The sequence below is a fragment of the Trichoplusia ni genome, chromosome 4 (assembly GCF_003590095.1).
Source record: "Trichoplusia ni isolate ovarian cell line Hi5 chromosome 4, tn1, whole genome shotgun sequence".
NCBI lineage: Eukaryota > Metazoa > Arthropoda > Insecta > Lepidoptera > Noctuidae > Trichoplusia > Trichoplusia ni.
Genome location: NC_039481.1, coordinates 4528237 through 4546586, shown reverse-complemented (window position 1 = coordinate 4546586; position 18350 = coordinate 4528237). Strand labels below are relative to the sequence as shown.

The 18350-nt window shown below is 36.2% G+C and overlaps 1 protein-coding gene across 4 annotated transcripts in view; it reads right to left on the bottom strand.

Moving 5' to 3' along the window:
- Window positions 1-18350, bottom strand: part of LOC113492627 (serine/threonine-protein kinase Doa) — a 48479-nt gene that overhangs the window by 24675 nt on the left and 5454 nt on the right. The window contains exons 1-2 of one of the 4 annotated variants that reach the window (XM_026870189.1): window positions 2406-3090; window positions 137-1275 (exon numbers count right to left, since the gene is read on the bottom strand). The exons of 2 other annotated variants lie outside the window; for them this stretch is intronic. In XM_026870189.1, coding sequence (XP_026725990.1) covers window positions 137-1173 — 1037 coding nt within the window. In that variant the 5' untranslated portion in view covers window positions 1174-1275; window positions 2406-3090. Of the gene's footprint in view, window positions 1-136; window positions 3091-18350 lie in introns of those variants that run through there. One more of the 4 variants, XM_026870188.1, reaches the window with a different exon arrangement.

The following is an 18350-nucleotide window of genomic DNA, read 5'->3' as shown; positions in this document are numbered from 1 at the left end:
TATACTTCCACTTGCTTGGCGTTCAATGCACACACAACCAAAGAGTTGGATTTCAATGGATGTTTCGACAAATTGTAGAAAACGGAAGGATTGGAATGTTAGTTAGGGCATGGTGTTTGTTGATATGGGTACATACGATACGCTCCACTCGTGGTCACGCATGTTCTTCTGGAAAGCGGCAGACTTAGGAGTCCAGGAGTCAACACCGCGATATAAGGCCGGCAGTTCAGCTACCTTCACCTCGAGGCGTTCAGCAAGCCGCTGCTCTACGAGGGCTTTGGGTCCGCTTGTTAAAGGCCGCTGCTGTTGCTCTTTTATACTGCGTCGATCCAAACCACCGTATCCATTTAATTTCTCGCCGTTGCAAGACGTCACGCTTTTGGGGCTATCTGTGCTGAGCAATTTGCTTTTAACGGTGTCTGCCTTACCGTAATTTTTGTATTGTACGGATTCTGTTCCGTTCGCTGTTCGCGAATACTTTAAAGAATCGTACGTATCGCCATTCAAGCTGCTGTATTCGACACTGTTCAGGTTAATGTCGACGCGTTTAGTCGTGACATCGTACCCGTTTCGTTTATTATAGCGTTCCTCGTGGCTTTGTTTAAGGAAATTATTTTCAAAACTAGTTTTACATTTAGGAACATTGTTTAGATAGTCGCTAAAACCTAAATCTTTATTGTGTAAACCTTTATCACAGCCTTTTTTAAGTGTTTCTTGTATATCAATACCGCTTCCATTGGTTCGGCTGTATGTAAAGCTAGCTGGCTGGCAACTCTCATTTCCGTTATCAATCATCTCTGTCCGATCAGTATCTTTACTCTCAAATTCATGTTTCGCAACTGCAACACGCGATGAATCGCCATTATTGCCACTTTTATATAGTGATTTCGCGGTGAAATCTGCTGCAGTAATGCCAGCTCTGCTTTGTTCAGTGGGAACAGTCCACGTATCGTGTTTTTTCTTCTCGCTGCTTTTAGATGACCAGGCTTTTGCCAGCGCAGCTTTTAACGCCTCCCGCCTCTCATGCACGCTGACCCTAGGGTACTCGTGTATAGGAACGATAGCGGGAGCGTAGAGAGTCGACCTTGGAGTGGCTCGCGTTATGCGGAAACTTCTGAACTCCCTGTTGAACTCCGAACTCAGAGAATAAGCCGGTATTCTCGAAGTCACCATTTTGAGATCAAAATTTCCAAGCAAGAGTCATATAAACTTATTTTATTACTTCACAATAAAAATATTTTAGCACAGAGCACACTGATCACATATCGACTCTACCTGGAATGTATGAATAAAAAATATGTTGAACTAATAATAAAGGGGTATAATATGGGCATATTGTGTTATTATCACGTGTATGTAGTCTGTGCAGACCGTGGACGAGTCGGCGGACTGTGGGCCGCGACCTTCGCGGTGGGCGGTGCGCGGCGGAGCGGTGGGACAACGCACTGGTCAACGAACCGCCCCGTGCGCCACCGACCCGCACAGCTCACCAACTTGCATAACGCACTCGCAAACCGCTGCCCTACCTTATCTCTTATGCAGTTACATTTCAAATTCGCAAATCATCAAAATAAAAACAGACGGGTTCAGCACGTATATATTATTGAAAGTTCATGTAATTTTATACAAGAACTATAAAATTGTCTGATAACACGTCACTGGCGCGTCAGTTTTGTGGAGCATTTATGCCGTATAAGTGCAACAAGTGTCGCCTTGGTAGCGTCCCTAATATGGATACTGGCGTGGCTGCCATATGGCCCGCGGCCGACACATCCTAGCCTGTCTCCTCCAGCTGCACCCATACAAACACATAGAACAAACAAGTTTTGTGGGGCAACACGTTACAACTGTATTATAACAAATTAACTAGGCATTATTTAACGATATCTTGTAGTAGTATGATATTATTTAAGTCGAGTTCTTATCCAAATTTACTAAGACCCTTTTAATGTACTAGGTGGTATAAATAAGTTGCACAGTAAGATCGTCTACAATCACACGTGAATGATCGTACTGACGCTTTATTATTGAATACATCGCACGAGATAACAACACAATCCATGTTTATAAATGTATTAATGTGGTTCATTGTTTTGATATTAAGGAAAGACAATGGGAGAACACTTTATTAATTTAGTTCAACACATTTTCCATTTTTTTGCACTATTTAAACAAACGCCACTATGTCGAAAATTTAAACCGTTTAACACACTGACGCTTTCGATGGCTGCAATACCAAATATTTAGCACAGAATATTTTATCGAATAGAACAAGTCTATATCAGAAACATCACGTAAGCGAAGTAGACGATAGTGGTTGTACAGGCTCTCGGAACGAGTGCAGCCACCGGAAGCGAATGCGTTTCGTTGTCGATGGCGGTGGCGCGCGGCCGGTCCGTGCATACCTTCTCGTTGCGAGCGCGAGAACTGCGTGCGGTGTGCGTGCACCGCTGCGACTAAACTGACTGAAGGGAGGCAACGCGCGGCAGCCCGGTGCGAGGGCCCCACCGCTGCCGTCGCCTCTCTCCTGCGGTCCACCACTAGTGACTCTATCGCGAGAGCATTACGGCCTGAATCGCAGGAGCACTGACCTTCGTTACAACAACGATGTGATGCCGACACACTAGCAACCGGCGAGCGCATGCTTGCATCCGACCAAATGCACTATTCCAGTTCGAGTTAGTAACTGTTGCCAACCAATTCGGACAAAGTGTTATAATTTATATTAAAAACCGGGAGTTGTTTGATAAATTATACAGACTTTTACATTTGTACACTTTTTCAGTATCCTGTAAGGTACCCAGGAACACGCGACGAAACTATACCTTTTTAAGTACACCTAATTACATAAAAAGCGTAGACTTGTTAATATTCTTATGGCCGTTTACCAAAATATTTTTTATCATATTTAATTAATTAATTTAAAGCAAGTAACTAACTACGCATAATATCACACCGTAAAATGTAAGAATCGCGACTATGGTCCGAAGTCCTAATTAACTGATGTTTCTCCATACTTATTACAGATTATAATTATTATTTTCAATTAATTGGCGTTAAGTTTTACCTAAAGATAATATGTATAATTTATTTATGAACGTGTTTAGATTTAATTTTATAGTGCGTTATTTTTAGGTGTAACTTGAAAAATAATGGATTTATTTTTCTATTTACACCCAAAAAAAATTGGGCAAGATTATTTAACATCTTTATTGTTCCCGATACTAGTGTCAGGAACAATTAATCAAACTGGAGTTCGTAAATAAAGTAGTTACTGGTTACAGGCGGTGGGCTTCATTTTCCGCAAGTAGGCTCGAAATCCATTAATAAATTAATTACAAAGTGATCGTTCATAGAATGTTTATGTTTAATTTAGTATAAATTCTACCGGGTCCCATCGGTACAAACGTAAACGCTCAGTTCTGAAACTTGATTTGCAATAGGTATTAAGGAGTCCATATTGATATCATCTAAAACAATAAACCAATCTTATCGATGGTAATTTAGGTGTTTTGTGATGATTTGCTTGACTATTCTTAACATGTCAATCACATTCCTGGCCGAATTTATGAAGCATACCTATAGTCTCACCTTAAACGATTCGTTGCAAAGAGGCGATGTAATCGATAATTACCTGGAACAAAAATTATTCTATTAAAATCATTGAAGAGAACCTTGACCATAAAAAGCTTTATATTTAAAACATAGGTATAGATATTAAGCTGTGGACGTAAGGTCAAATCAATTTTGATATCGCTTCTTACATAGAATAGAATAATATGTCAATAGTCTTTTAAAAAGGTACATGTAATATGTTTACAGCAGATGGAATATTATATATAATATTCTGTTTTATAATATGTAGTTCCTAATTATTGATAGACGAAAATTCGATTTTTTTATTACCAATCTTAATAATTTAAAAGAAAATATCTAATAAACTAAAATCGATACGGTCGCATTCAATGTAGGTAGCATATCCATACTAATATATAAATCTGAAGAGTTTGTTTGTTTGTTTGAACGCGCTAATCTCAGGAACTACTGGTTAAAATTAAACCATTTATTAAGGAAGGTTTTAGGCTATATAACATTACGCTGCAACCAATAGGAACGAAGATAGAATGGAAAATGTGGCAAAAACGGGGAAAAATATTCATCTTCGAGGGCTTCCGTTCAGAAATTCCTAACTTATTTGTACTAACCACGCGGACGAAGTCGCGGGCAACAGCTAGTTATATATATAGACATTATGACACGGTCCGATTAATATTTATTTATGTGAGAAACAAACATGGCCTAGCCTGGAAAATTATTGCTTATTCAGTGGTGATGTGTGTCACTGCCAACGATTATGCGCTCGTATGGTTTCAATCCCCTTAGGGCTTTAAAGCTACTTGACCTTTTCTCTAAGTAGGGATGGTACTAAAATAGATAGATTGAACTAAGACTAAATAATGGAAATAATAATATAGGGTAGTTTAAAGGAAAGGAACAAGGAAAATAAATAAGAACAGCGAATGGTTCACAAAATACTTAAAGTAAACAATGAATGTTTGTTTTTTTAAACCTTATTGTATTTATCGCATCCTCGTTTTTTGCATAGGTATATCCCCTCCGGTATTCGGTCGGTATTTCAAAGGTTCATAATTTTCTTAAATATACCGTTAGGTACTCCTTCACAAAGGTTAGCAACCAGACTCCGAATTAAAAGCGATCCGTTAAATCTGGTGAAGAATAACATGCATTTATGGCATAACACACGAGTATCGGTAAATTCTGTCTGACCCGATGTGTTATTGTAAGTGAACGCGTCTTTGCAGCAAAAAATGATACCGGAGGCGGCGACGAGTAGCCGAGAAACGGAGAGGTCCAATGACCCAAATGGTTCATTACTAGGCCGGCTAGACTGAGTAACGAAAGAAAAATCGTTTGTCGGACGGCCTTTGTTCTTGGACGGTCTCTAAGAAGCTCCTGGTTGATTGCCAAATTAGTGTCAATTGTTTTAACTTGATTTCCGACGAACTAGGAAAAGTTAATAACACAGTGAACTCTAATGCTAAGAGGTGATCAGTATTGCATAGCTGTCGCGCGTTAAAATGTTCTTTAAGCTCTGCGATGCTAGTAGTGGATAATGCCACAGCAAATTGATCGACACCATAAATGGTGTACTAGACGAAACCTGATCTAGCAAGCACAAGTTTACGTCCGGCACAAACACCAATCTAAATTAAATATCAAAATACGGACCATAAATAGACTTCCTGGAGTCCCTTGCCTTCTTCGCCGCTATTCTATAAGCCGAGCGTCTATACTACTATGAAAATGCTTTTTATATGAATGCTGATTGATTCGATTCATACCTAATGATCGGTACTCACGGCATTTCGATCGTACAAATATCCGCAGTCTTTAAAGTCATAGTTTAGAGACATACACGGTTCTAATGATGTAATTAATTCTCTAACTTTATATTTTGGTTATAACAAATACGCACACGGCCATTTAGGCTGCAGACTTTCCATTTTTCTAGTTCATCGACGTAGTGTCGGTGCTCCTCGATTGCACAAACTAAATTGAATAGTCTGCTGAAGAGTTCGTATTTTGTGTTCCACTATAATCACTAGTCAGAAAATCACACTCTTGTTAAAAAAGAACGCAATAATAAGTGAGTCAAAAGTAACGGTCCTCATTAATCATTGGGGTCAAACTACTAACCAGGTAACACCTTGAACATTACTCGACATTGATTCGTCATCTTTAATTTTTACCGGTCAACGTAATGTTTTTACTGTAAGTTACAAATAAAAATGTAACAAAACGAAGTACGTCAAGTAACTACAGGAAAAGGGGATTGTTAATAATAATTGTTTACTGTTAATGCTTATCATTAGAATGTGCGTCAACTATTGATTGTCCTTTATTATTTTATTTCTATTGACTTATTAAATATTTGTACCTATGCCTACGAACTAATTCTGGTCAATAAAAGGACAATGAAACTGCAAATGGTAACAAATAAGGAAACTATATTTAATATTAGATTATGTTATAAATATTACTTAATATATGTTGTTAGGTTAATTATTCATTTTGGTATTATCCACTCATGACTTCCATTCCATCAAATTGGATGACACGAATGTTTTTTTTTTAATTATCATCACCCGGTAAGCAGGACAGGAGAAATCAGTCCGACGACCTGCATTAAAACACCTTTCCCACAAAGACGTACCCGTTGAGCTTCTCGGAAGCACAACAAAGATCCTGTACACGCTCATGACTCACGCTTTTGGCTTCAACCTTCGGTCCAGACAACACAACAGAAACTTCATATAAAACAAAAAAAAGATCATTGAGCACATAATATCGTATTAAATGTTAGATTCTAAACAATATTAAATTTATAGCTTGATCAAGATTGGCTCGAGACAAATAAGGTGAAGTGTCGACTTTTCGAATGTCACTTGGCTTTCTCGGGTATTATTTTAACATTTTTCAAAGAACTCTTAATAAGATTGCTTTCTGTCGGAATGTTAATACTTACATAAAATTAAAAATTATCCTTCAAAACTATTTTGGTACAAAACGTTTAACCTATGTAACAGGAAATGTATAAACAAATGCTTTAGTGAGTCATCGAAGATGGGTGTTAATGTTCTGACTTTTTTCACTTTCAAGCCAATAATCTGTAATCATTCTATGAAAGTTGTGTAAGCCCACGTGCAGGTTGGTACTAATATTGAGTAGTGTGTAATTGGGGCAGAAAGTCATTCGCCGTACAGTTGGATTCTTCGAAGTTGAGGCGCGTAGGAGTATCCCAGCCACAACATCGCTAGCCATCCTTCATACAAGAAATTGCTTGTTCCCATAATTTGTATTCGAGGCCGGTGTGATAGTTTAAAGTGCGATTAGAAAGGAGATGGCAATTGTATTGCTTTGCAGAAATGATCCACATGTGGGCGGATTTATAACAGATTCCGATTAAAGAAAAGCTTTCCAATAAGAAATATGCGACCAATAATTGCACTCTTATGTTAGATACAATCGATATATATCATTAATTTGGCTACTACATATTAAAAAAGTTTTGATATAATCTACAAGCTACAACAAAGCAACGATATATTATAGGTAATGATTTTATTATAATACTAGATGTTGCCCGCGACTTCGTCTGCGCGATTAGAAGATATAAATTATGATTTATACCTGCCCTATTTTTTCCACATTTTCCAATTATCTTTGCTCCTATTAGTCACAGCGTGATGGTATATAGCCTATAACCTTCCTCGATGAATGGTCTATTCAACACAAAAAGAATTTTTCAATTTGGACCTGTAGTTCCTGAGATTAACGCGTTCAAACAAACAAACAAACTCTTCAGCTTTATATATTAGTATATATATATATATACACATATTTACTATATTACCATACACATATATATGTAATATATATATGAAACAACTAGCTGTTGCCCGCGACTTCGTCCGCGTGGTTAGAAGATATAAGTTATAATTTATATCTGCCTTCTATCTATCTTGTAGGATTCAGTCAGCGTTTGCAATGTAAGCGCAAAAAATGAGTTTTATTACGACCTCACATTAGAAACCTCAAAAATTGTAGCCTATGTGTTATTCTGATGTATAAGCTATATTGTGGTAAAGTTTCATTCAAATCCATTCAGTAGTTTTTACATGAAAGAGTAACAAACATCCATACATCCATACATCCATACTTACAAACTTTCGCCTTTATAATAGTAGTAGGATATTTAGTTAACTATAAATTGTTGCGCAATGTTGTTCATTAAAAAAAACAATATTCTTTGAGAGCTGTGCTCTTACGTATAAATATTGTAAGCATGCATTACGAATTTCTAAGGAATTGGCTGCTTATCTTTAAGTTGGCAAAAAAATTACTAACAAATTTCTATGATTTAGTAAACAATTGATATATTTTGTAGGATAATCCATAACCGCTTTATTTCTCAAATCTATACTAATATATAAAGCTGAAGAGTTTGTTAGTTTGTTTGTTTGAATGCGCTTATCTCAGAAACTACTGGTGCAAATTGAAAAAATCTTTTTGTGTTCAATAGACCATTCATCGAGAAAGGTTTTAGGCTAAATAACATCACGCTGCAACTAATAGGAGCGAAGATACCATGGAAAATGTGGCAAAAAACGGGGAAAAATATTCATCTTCCAGGGCTGCCGTTCCAAAATTCCTAGTCCGCTAACCACGCGGACGAAGTCGGGGGCAACAGCTAGTACATGATATGGCTCAACTTAAAACTTTTGCTTAGGAAAAACACATTTCTTTGTCTTATTTGAAATAAGAAAACATGTATTTTAAAGACTAGAAGGTTTACCGTGTTTACTGTCTGCCGACGAGTCAATTGCTTAAAAATAGTCGTAATAAATCTTCATAGACGCTGCTGGCGTTAAACTTTCACTTATTAATATTTCTTTTGATAAAAGGGAAATCATGTCACGTCGCTTGACAAACGGCTCAGACAATGTGCAACAGCGCGGGTGGATAATAATCAAGGTCACCCAGAGTGGGCCACGGGCTTACGGCAAAGCTCGGAAGACGATTGAAAACAAAAGTGATCACAGTTTACGTGAGATACGAATATTATATTACGTAAACAAAAACATTAAGCTTTTAGAGACTTGCGGTCCGCTGGTAAAATATTACTACTCACCCACGCCTGAATTTTGATGTATTAGAGTTGTCCATGTAAGGACAGGCTTAATGGAGAAATAGCTGTAATTAATAGAGTTCATCTCAGGACATCAGTATGGATAAGTCAATGTTGCTGCTAATTGATGAAAGTGAAAAGCGTACAGTAATAGAGTCAAGCTTTCTCCGAAACAGATTATTTAGAATTCAAGCAAGTACTCTCTCTTTCTACCGCGAAACCATTATTAAAGGAAATGCATAAATAGAATTTGTACATAAATAATTAATTTTATTAAAGACAGTTATGGATTTCAAATATTAAGTTCATGACGTTACTTTGACCATTCAAAGATTTCATAAGCTTTAAACCATCCAAACATAATTACCTTATGTATTTACAAATAATCTCAATAAATAATTTATTTTTTAGGTTCTCCCGATGATGACCCACTTACATAAAACGACTTGTAGCCCAATGCTTCCGTGAACGATGGAATAACCGAATGATCATATTGTTTAATGTTTTAGTGCGAAGCCTTCATCGATATCAGTTCAGAACAATGCGTGGGCGGTCGATGCATTGGCAATCCTTACACGGAAACCTTGTTTACCTACTTGTCTTCCCTTTAGGATAGCCGATGTCGATACACGACGAGGTTATACGTCATTAATTCATTATGTTCAGTCCAGTATAGTGAAGAATCGCATCTGGCACTTAATAAGTGTGATATGAACACCATACAGAGCGTCCTTGACAAAAATCATTCAAATATTTACTGAACTTCCGTGTTCGTGACCCGCACATGATTGTAATTCAAGTAAACAGTTGATGAGTGCATCGGCTCACGTACCTATTTTTATTTTCTACAAAATAGGAAATATATAATTCGATTTGCATAATCGACAACATACCGTCACGGTATATCTTCATATAGTAAGCTGGTTAACATAATGTAGAAGCGCAAACATGTTTCGATTGTATTACTTGGTACCTACTTGGTTTTATAAAACCGTTTACCCAGCAGTAAATCACTTATTTCATTTTTTCAAAATGTACACTGAAGAATTTGGACAGTTTAATAAGCACAGGTCAAATATTTTTTTTGGAGATGTAATACAAAAAAACAACTCGAAAATGGTAGCGTGCGTGATAGGACACTTCACAAAAAGTTACGATATGTACTCGAAGGCAAGCATTTTTTCTTGATATTCGGGTTAACACAATCATTATCTAGTAGTGCACGCTGAGTCAGAACTAAAGCTAACTGTAGGATTGTATAGGTTCACACATGCTCTATTAGCCCACATCTTAACAGATGGCATTACTTTGAATCGCGTCTTGCGAACTCATTATGCCAATCTCGACTGTTATTATAGAAAACTATCTTTTAGGCCACGTATTGCTCAAGAAAGCTAAATCACTAACATAAATTTAAAATAAGGTGTGAAATGTGTGAATATCACGATTTTGGGATAAGTGTTAAATATTACGTCTCTATTCGTTGTACTTGTATTATAAACATTATATATAGCAATCAGCAATGTAATTTATCATTTTGTCGACCTATATTGCGAAATAAGTTGCAATCTACACAATGCAACAGAACATCATCCAGTTCTGCGAAGTAAATACAGACTAACGGATTTTGAACAATATTTTAAATAAAAAAAGCTGTTAGTTGATCGTTAAAATTATGTTTTGGATTGGGAAAAATTTGAATACAATAGAGTCGTCTTAACAGATTAATTTCAATTAATGACCTCATTCACAACCGTCATAGCTGTAATAATAACTGATGTACCCATAAGAAAGTAAATTTAAAACGAAGCTAATCAATTCTATTTATTAATTACTGAAATCGCCTTTAACCATACTTTTGATTATGCTGAAAATAAAATAAAATACAAAACATCTTGCAATATCTTAATTATCTACATTACAAAATACAAATTAGGTAATACAAAAATTAAATACGTTACAATACAGTGCCAGTGTCTAACCAACTGGGAGTCCCATCTTTTCGTCAGTACGTTATGAAAATCTCTAGACTGAAAATTCATAAAATAAGTAACTATGACAACTGACATAATATTACTATGAAACAAATTAATACATTTAGTTACTCCATAATCCTTTAATATTAATACTGCTAGCGCAATAGCATAAAACCCAGATAGTATTTTATTAATTGGACTTATTAAAATAAATATTGACATAGTAAAGGCGAAAGTTAAAAATGTCACGGTAAGTGATTTTGAGAGAGAAAGGCTCTTTTGGATACCAACCTATGCTAAGGTAATCACGTTACGTACGCAAACGAAGCTTGAATTTAGATTATCGTATACAAAACAGAAGGCGTAAAATGTAACTCTTACTTCTTTTCCTTTACATAATCAGTTACGTTACATGACTGCCCACTGCTTTATTCCTCACGTAAATATTTATTTTCAGTAATTAAATTAAATAAGTTACTTTATTATTTCAGCACATGAAACACCGGCGTAAATTAAAATCACTACTTGTTATAAAAAAAAACCCCATGGTCTAATGCTGAATAGCATTATGCACTTATGATCAAAATTGCACTCAGTGTATAATTCGAGAGTATGCTTTTTACTAGTAGCAGTAGTATACGGGATATTAATTGCTGCAAATAAGCACTATCCAGACAAAGCATCAAGATCACTCCGTGTCGGAATGTGTTGTTACAATATAAACGTAGCTTTAGGTTAACAACTCTTTTCTAAGAGTTAGTTTTAACAGCAACATATGTGTTGTCTTTGAGTCCGTCTATGGCCTTGTAGCTCCTAAACAGGTAAACCGATTTTGATGCGGTTTTTTATTTTTGTTCACTTTGTCAACCTTGAGTTTAAATTAATATTTTTCCACATAGACCAAACAGTGAACAACAGTGACGTTTTACAAAGACAAAGTTAGTATCATATATTACAACTAAATTGGTGAAAGACATTACTTAAGTTGCAATCTCTACGTGAAAACTAGATCAAAATACGTACAATGGATCGCTAATTTCGCTGGCGATACAAGCAGTGCTAATAATTATAAACAGTAGATGTATAACAATACAGTCGCAATTACCGTTCTTGCACGCGCCAGATACTTTCTACGAGACTCGTCTGCCACAATGAACAATCACATTATTATACTTTTTGTGTATATTAGTAAAAGTAAATACACATGCCTTTGTTTTTTACTTTGTCACATTGTAGGAACTAAAATCACTTTCCGATTCATGATAGTACTATGTTACTCATTAACGATTTACAAAAACATCCGACAGGTCAGCTGATTAATAATATTGATTTGAGAAAATAAGTTAGCATTTAGCAAAGTCCAATTTAAAGTGTAAATAGTATGTTGGATGAAACCTTGAATTTACGTTTTTTTTCTAATGCTACATGGGTCGCCTACCCATGCTACATGCTACTTCTCATCCTTTAAAATTGTTAATTTAAACGATTTAGCACATTATTTTTTCCATAATTCCATGTCATATTAGACCGTCTAATCAAATATTTGCACTCAACGATAGGTTTTAGAAGATAACTATGAATAACCTTTGTTTGATCTGTTTATTCATACGATAAGAATAGGAATCGGCTAGTTAAATTCGGCTAGAAAAAATCTTTAAACTTAAATTCACGCTCTGAAATAATTTCCAGTTACTTAGCGCGCTAATACCTTAGCTCGATCTAATGATTGGCGGCCGCCTCATGGCTCCAATAAGTTTTTTAACCTTTTCAAGCAGTGATAGCCTATAATAGAGATATGATGAAGGAAAGAGGCATATTAAGGTTTAAAACTCAGACATCAGGCTGCACGCACCGACCTTAAATAATGATTTTTTCAGGGGTGCTTTAATATGTTTTTTGCCTATCTCTACAATGCCTGAATGTTCTTGTTATACCCTAAATGTAATAATACAATGATGATATTCGATTGGTGGTGGTTTCGCGCTAGTTTGATGATGGAGCCATGTACTTAAATGATGCCACGATTTAAGTGTATTTTTATTTTATTTCACGACCATGTTTAACTAAGTTTAACATGCATTGAACATAAACCACCGCGGGGATCTATTTTCGAATGCAACGCATATGTTCATGAAACCATATCGACTAGTCAGGGGTTCAGTACGCTCAAATAAACGTTCATTGAGCGTGAATCAATTTATGAAGAGGCGGTCATGTGTACCGAGAAGTGACCAAGGGGAGGTAAATAAAAAGCCTTTTATCTTAAAAATAAAATTAATTAGTTAGCTTCATAAAACACTAGTTAAAAGCCCACACTCGCTTTCGTCTTCCAAAATGGCTATAGCAATAGCGATGAGTAATGAATAGAGAGCTGTTTTAATTCGCGCCGCTGCCTGTGCCCACGCACTCAGTACAACGCGCATCCACTCGGAACAATGCTTACTGGTTTACTTTCTCGATTGACTCATACAATTCATTGCATATGTCTAGCAATACGAATGAGACAAATTATACCAACAGCTTACTATCAATTTGTGACATACTATGTGTTTGTAACAAATACCTACTTACATTATAATAAGTAGATGTCAGTCAAAATAGTTTTAAGTGTTAGTGGTGATGACAGAAATGGAAAGTAACTAAATTAAACATTACCTACCTCCTGGGCTACTTGCTAGTGTAGGTGAACGCGTATACATTTATCAAAATATTTAAATATACGTGGACCGAGGTATTTACTTTGTGACAATCAATAAGTAAGTAAGTAAGATACAAATATCACGGAAAACATTAAACCACAACAAACCTCATGTTGACCCTGAGAAGCGCAATGTCCTCGCAAAACCTTTAGGTAATTGAACAATAGGTGTGTACTCAACAAAGAAATGACGAATTAACCGGACCGGCTTCATAAAGTGCACATTAAGACAGTGAACGCTATTTGTGAGTTATATTCGAAGTTGAACAGCTTTACAACCTAAGTAAATTTGGACAGGGCGGATAACAGAAAAATACCGTTTCCGTGAGCAGACCTTCGTCAGCCATTCGAAATCAGCTGAACGACCTTTATTCGAACATCGCGATATTGTTGTCCAAACGCTGCCTTTGTCTAATTTACTAAGAAATGTGTACAAAATGCACGTATAACAACGACACTGATCAATCTTGGTGGCATTAACAATGATACGTATAGGCATCGTATGCCAATGTTCAAAGAAATACTGCATACATTCTTACGAGTGCACATTATATATTTGTATCATGTATAAGGAGGGCTGCGCGAGCGCACGAATGCACTAATGAACGTGTGTCGCGCCGCTGACCCCCGACCCACGCGGGTTCGACGCCCGGAGATATTCCCCGCACACCGCCCGGCCTGCCCCTTAACCCGTAGGCCCTTACAATTCCAGGACGATGTCTGGCTTTTTTATCACTTTGCTTTACAGTCTAGTCGGTACTATACAAAGTTCAACTAGTAATATTCAACACTGTCTCAAACCAATAACGGCGCCAGAATGATAGTAATTGAAGGAAGAGAACAAACAAGATTTATTATTATTTATTTTCTTGCTTAGATGTTACATAAAAATACTTCAACTAACTATCACATCCTAATTTTTTAAGAAATTAGATTCTCTTTGAATTATTACGGGATCGCAGGTGGGACCGGGATTATCGTTTATTATAATCACTACAAAACTTAAATTTTTCGAACTATGCTACAGACTCCCATGCGATTTATTTTTAAGAGTTATTCAAGGACATGATTTTCAAGCATAATACACGGAATATTTTATTTTTTGAATATTTTTTGCGCTTTCCATGTTGTAGAGTCAAACGACAAAATAATTTTGTTGTATAACGTTTATTTGAGGTGGTATGTTCATATAATAATGATTTTCAATAAAAATACGTCAACCATTTCAAGTATTAAATATTCAACAAAGTTGCCCTTTTATATCATCATCTTATGAGATCAGTTTTTACACAACTCCGAAGCAAAATAAATTTATTGTTAGTGCGCGGTAGGTAGCGAGGCCCGTTGTTAGCTTTGGGAGATCTTAAAAATATCTGGAATATCAATCAGGCACTTTTGGATTAATAAGCGCACATAATTTTAACAACACAAGTGCTGATCATAAGACTGGCTGTCTGTGGCGGAGGTCCGCGATAAAGCGCACCTGCTACTCGCAATTACACATAAACGGACATGGGTAGTTAAAAACCAACCAGATACAAGTAAAACCTGTCATCCGTAGAGTGAAACTAGATGTGGTTTACTGCACGCTCCTTTAATTATTTCATACTTTCATTGTCACTTGTCTCCATCGCGAATCTGATTGGTGCAAAACTTAATTTCATATTTATTAAGGAACGCACTTAATTATAATGTTTGGCCTAGGTATATAGGGGTAGGCTAAGGGAAGGCACGATGGTCGGTGGTGCTTTATTCGTGTTTGTAGTTACAGACAGTGCCCCTCGGGAGTCAACGCACTGCGAAGACCGGTTCGCTAATCGATCCCGCACCGGCTTGCCTGCGCTCCTGTCCGCACCTAAACGCGACTAACGGGCTCCTTCACAACCAGCCAAGACCAGATATCGCAATGCAGTTTGTGTATTTCTTGAACGATTACCTTCGTCGCAGTACTTGGATATTGCATTTGACAAACAAGTACCAATAGGTACCTGAGCTGAGACTTGAGGGCAACTGTACACGTTGCAGCATATTCATTGCACAAATGGACTTATTTAAAATTGCCACGTTTCGTGCGTAATTACATAAACTACTATACGTAAGAGACAAGTAGTAAGTACAGATTTTCCTGTCCGTTAGGTAAGGTGTATCCACTGGAAATTCTACTCTAAGTGTCATCATAATAAAGGGTTTAGGCATTCACAGATGCTATGATATTTTTTATGTGGATAATGTAACTAAACGGTATGTTATTGCCCACATTTTTTTCTCCATGTACGAAATTGAACTATTGGCATACGACTCACTAATATGACAATTAAATGCAGCAGATTATTATTTTTAGAATATAGAATGTTAAATCATTTATTACATTTTTAACGGAGTCCAAACAATATACAAATTAATACAGATGGTAGGTACCTATACGATTGTTATTGCGAACATGGTCCGAGATAAATATAGTCTTAGCTACAGTAGGAATGATTCACAAACTGTCCAAATAAGGTTCTAAGATAGTGATTTATGTACTTCTACTACTAATCAACGAAGCGAACTGTTCTCTAGTAAAAATGGTGAATAATAGGTAAAATAAATTCAGCACCATCTTTGAAACGTCTTTGCTGTTATACATAGATTTGCTTGATTTTGTATAATACTATTCTAGAATTGCAAATCAAAGTAAATAACCAAAAATAGCCAAGAATTTACACATTTAAGTAGTACCGTTTTACAGATTCTTCATTGATTGCCAACTTATATTAAAACATACAGTTACATATATGAAAGGGTACGTCATTATCTTATTATAAACAATTTCTTGAATAGGATAAACCTTTCATTACTTAGTTAAATCTATACCTAGATTTAACTAAGTAGCTCCTACACAAAACATAGGACTGTACTAAATTAGTTTTATTATAAGTACACAACGCTTATATAAAAATATATATCTATAGTGAATTATTATTGTTTACAATTGCACAAATAAACGTTTTGGCGCATCGCCGAACGTACTTTGACAAGTTGTTGAACAAAGAAACACAGTCATGGGTTTCCGACATGCAAATAAGATTTACGCCGCGTCGTGTTAAAGAGGACCCTGATGAGCCCTCGCAGCAAAAACAAGGCCAAAGCAGTTGAGAGGCTAAGCGTAGCTATTGTTAAAATATCAGGATATGAGATGTGACCTCATCTCTATAATCAATTACATTAGTATTGGGAATTAGAACTTTTAGTAGAAATAATTTGATAAATCATTGGACCATAATGACAAAGCAATAAAGTAAGCTATGAAGTCAGATAGTATGAAGTAGAAGACAAATAATATAAATCCTCGACGATCGGATTATATCGGACGTGGCGATACGAGGTATAAATCGCGACGGCAGTCGGCAGCGTTCCGCCTCGCGACATGGAAAGCGTTTCTTGGCCGAGATCTACGCAGATCACGCCAGATAAATCTCTCGCACCGCGTGCCGTACCAAGCCGGGAACGCGGTGAAATCAAAAATATTATAAATTGCAATACTACATTTTCTATTCACGTTAAAGAACAGAATGATATTCGACAAACATATGCATAATATCATATATATATATTATTAACTATGAATACTGAAACGTAACTTAACGAGACTCAAAATAACTAGAACAGCATGAGGGTGGCGACAAATCTTATTGGCGTTTCAGTATAAGTTAATTAACGTTGTAAATCGAACTTTTATGCACTTATAACAAATAACTTACTGCCCATTTAAAGTGTGTACATTGTTTGGTTTTGTCTTTATAGGTAACTACCGACCGGCAAGAATGCTGCCCATTAAAAGCTCAAAAGACCGGTTGTGGATAGTAGTATTAGCAGCTTGCAAAAAGCTCGGCGTGGGCCGCAGCTGCACCTACCTACTGCACTTCTAGCTTTACTGTGTCAAGAACAACGCCTCTCGCCCCCACCCCGCGCGTCTCGACAACTTTTGTCACCTGAATATTGTACAGCATAGCGTTTGCTCTTTACAAAATGAGCTGATAATAACAATGTAACAAGCGGAAGCAGACATTCCCAAAACCCTCGAAATAGAACCCCGATTTCTTAAAAATACCTGCCTATGCGACAAAAAGAAACTGGTTCCACCATATGACAGACAGAATTGGTAACAATTGATATATTAACACAACGTTTTCATTTAGTAAAAATCAAAATGACACGATATTTACTTACAGATAAAATAAAGATTACCGTTTTAGTAAACGACCTTTCAGAGGTCCTTGGCATACAAACATTGCGAAAGACAAAAAAATTAAGCCATTGACATGTACATACGTTGTGCATAAGGTAGATAGTTATGTACCCAAACTTGAATGTATCTGTAACCTACATGACACATCATTCAGAGCTTACTCAACAGGTTGTAATTGTCCGCTCTCAGCTTCGATACAGTTAGCCTTTGTTACAAATTAATGAGGCATGTATAATGACCGTCCACGAAAAATGAAATATATTTTTATGCGCAAACAACACTTTCGTGTAACCTAGCATTTATCTACTGTGATATTTACATAGTACATGGGGTACATTTACTGCGTTTCTTGGGGTCAAATTAGTGAATATTTGTTTGATAAAACACATTCTGGTACCTCCACACTTAGTTATAAAGTTATGGTAAAAATGAGAATTCTTTGTCAGTAGAAAGTAGTACAATATGATGAGTTTATAAACTTCGAAAGGGATGCGCTAGTGAAATATTAAACACTACTGTTAAACCTTGTTTTTGCTACGAATTATTTCACTTTCTAATGCAGGCTCTTCCGTTATATTTTTTTTTATTTATTCTATTGTACAGAAATAATTACATTAAAGTGATTAAGGAAAAAAATATCTATAAAAGGAGAGATCGCCAATTTCTTTAAGAAATAAAAACGTAATTTGGTAATGGTTCTCCTTATAAAATAAATTACCTTCCATAATATCTGCA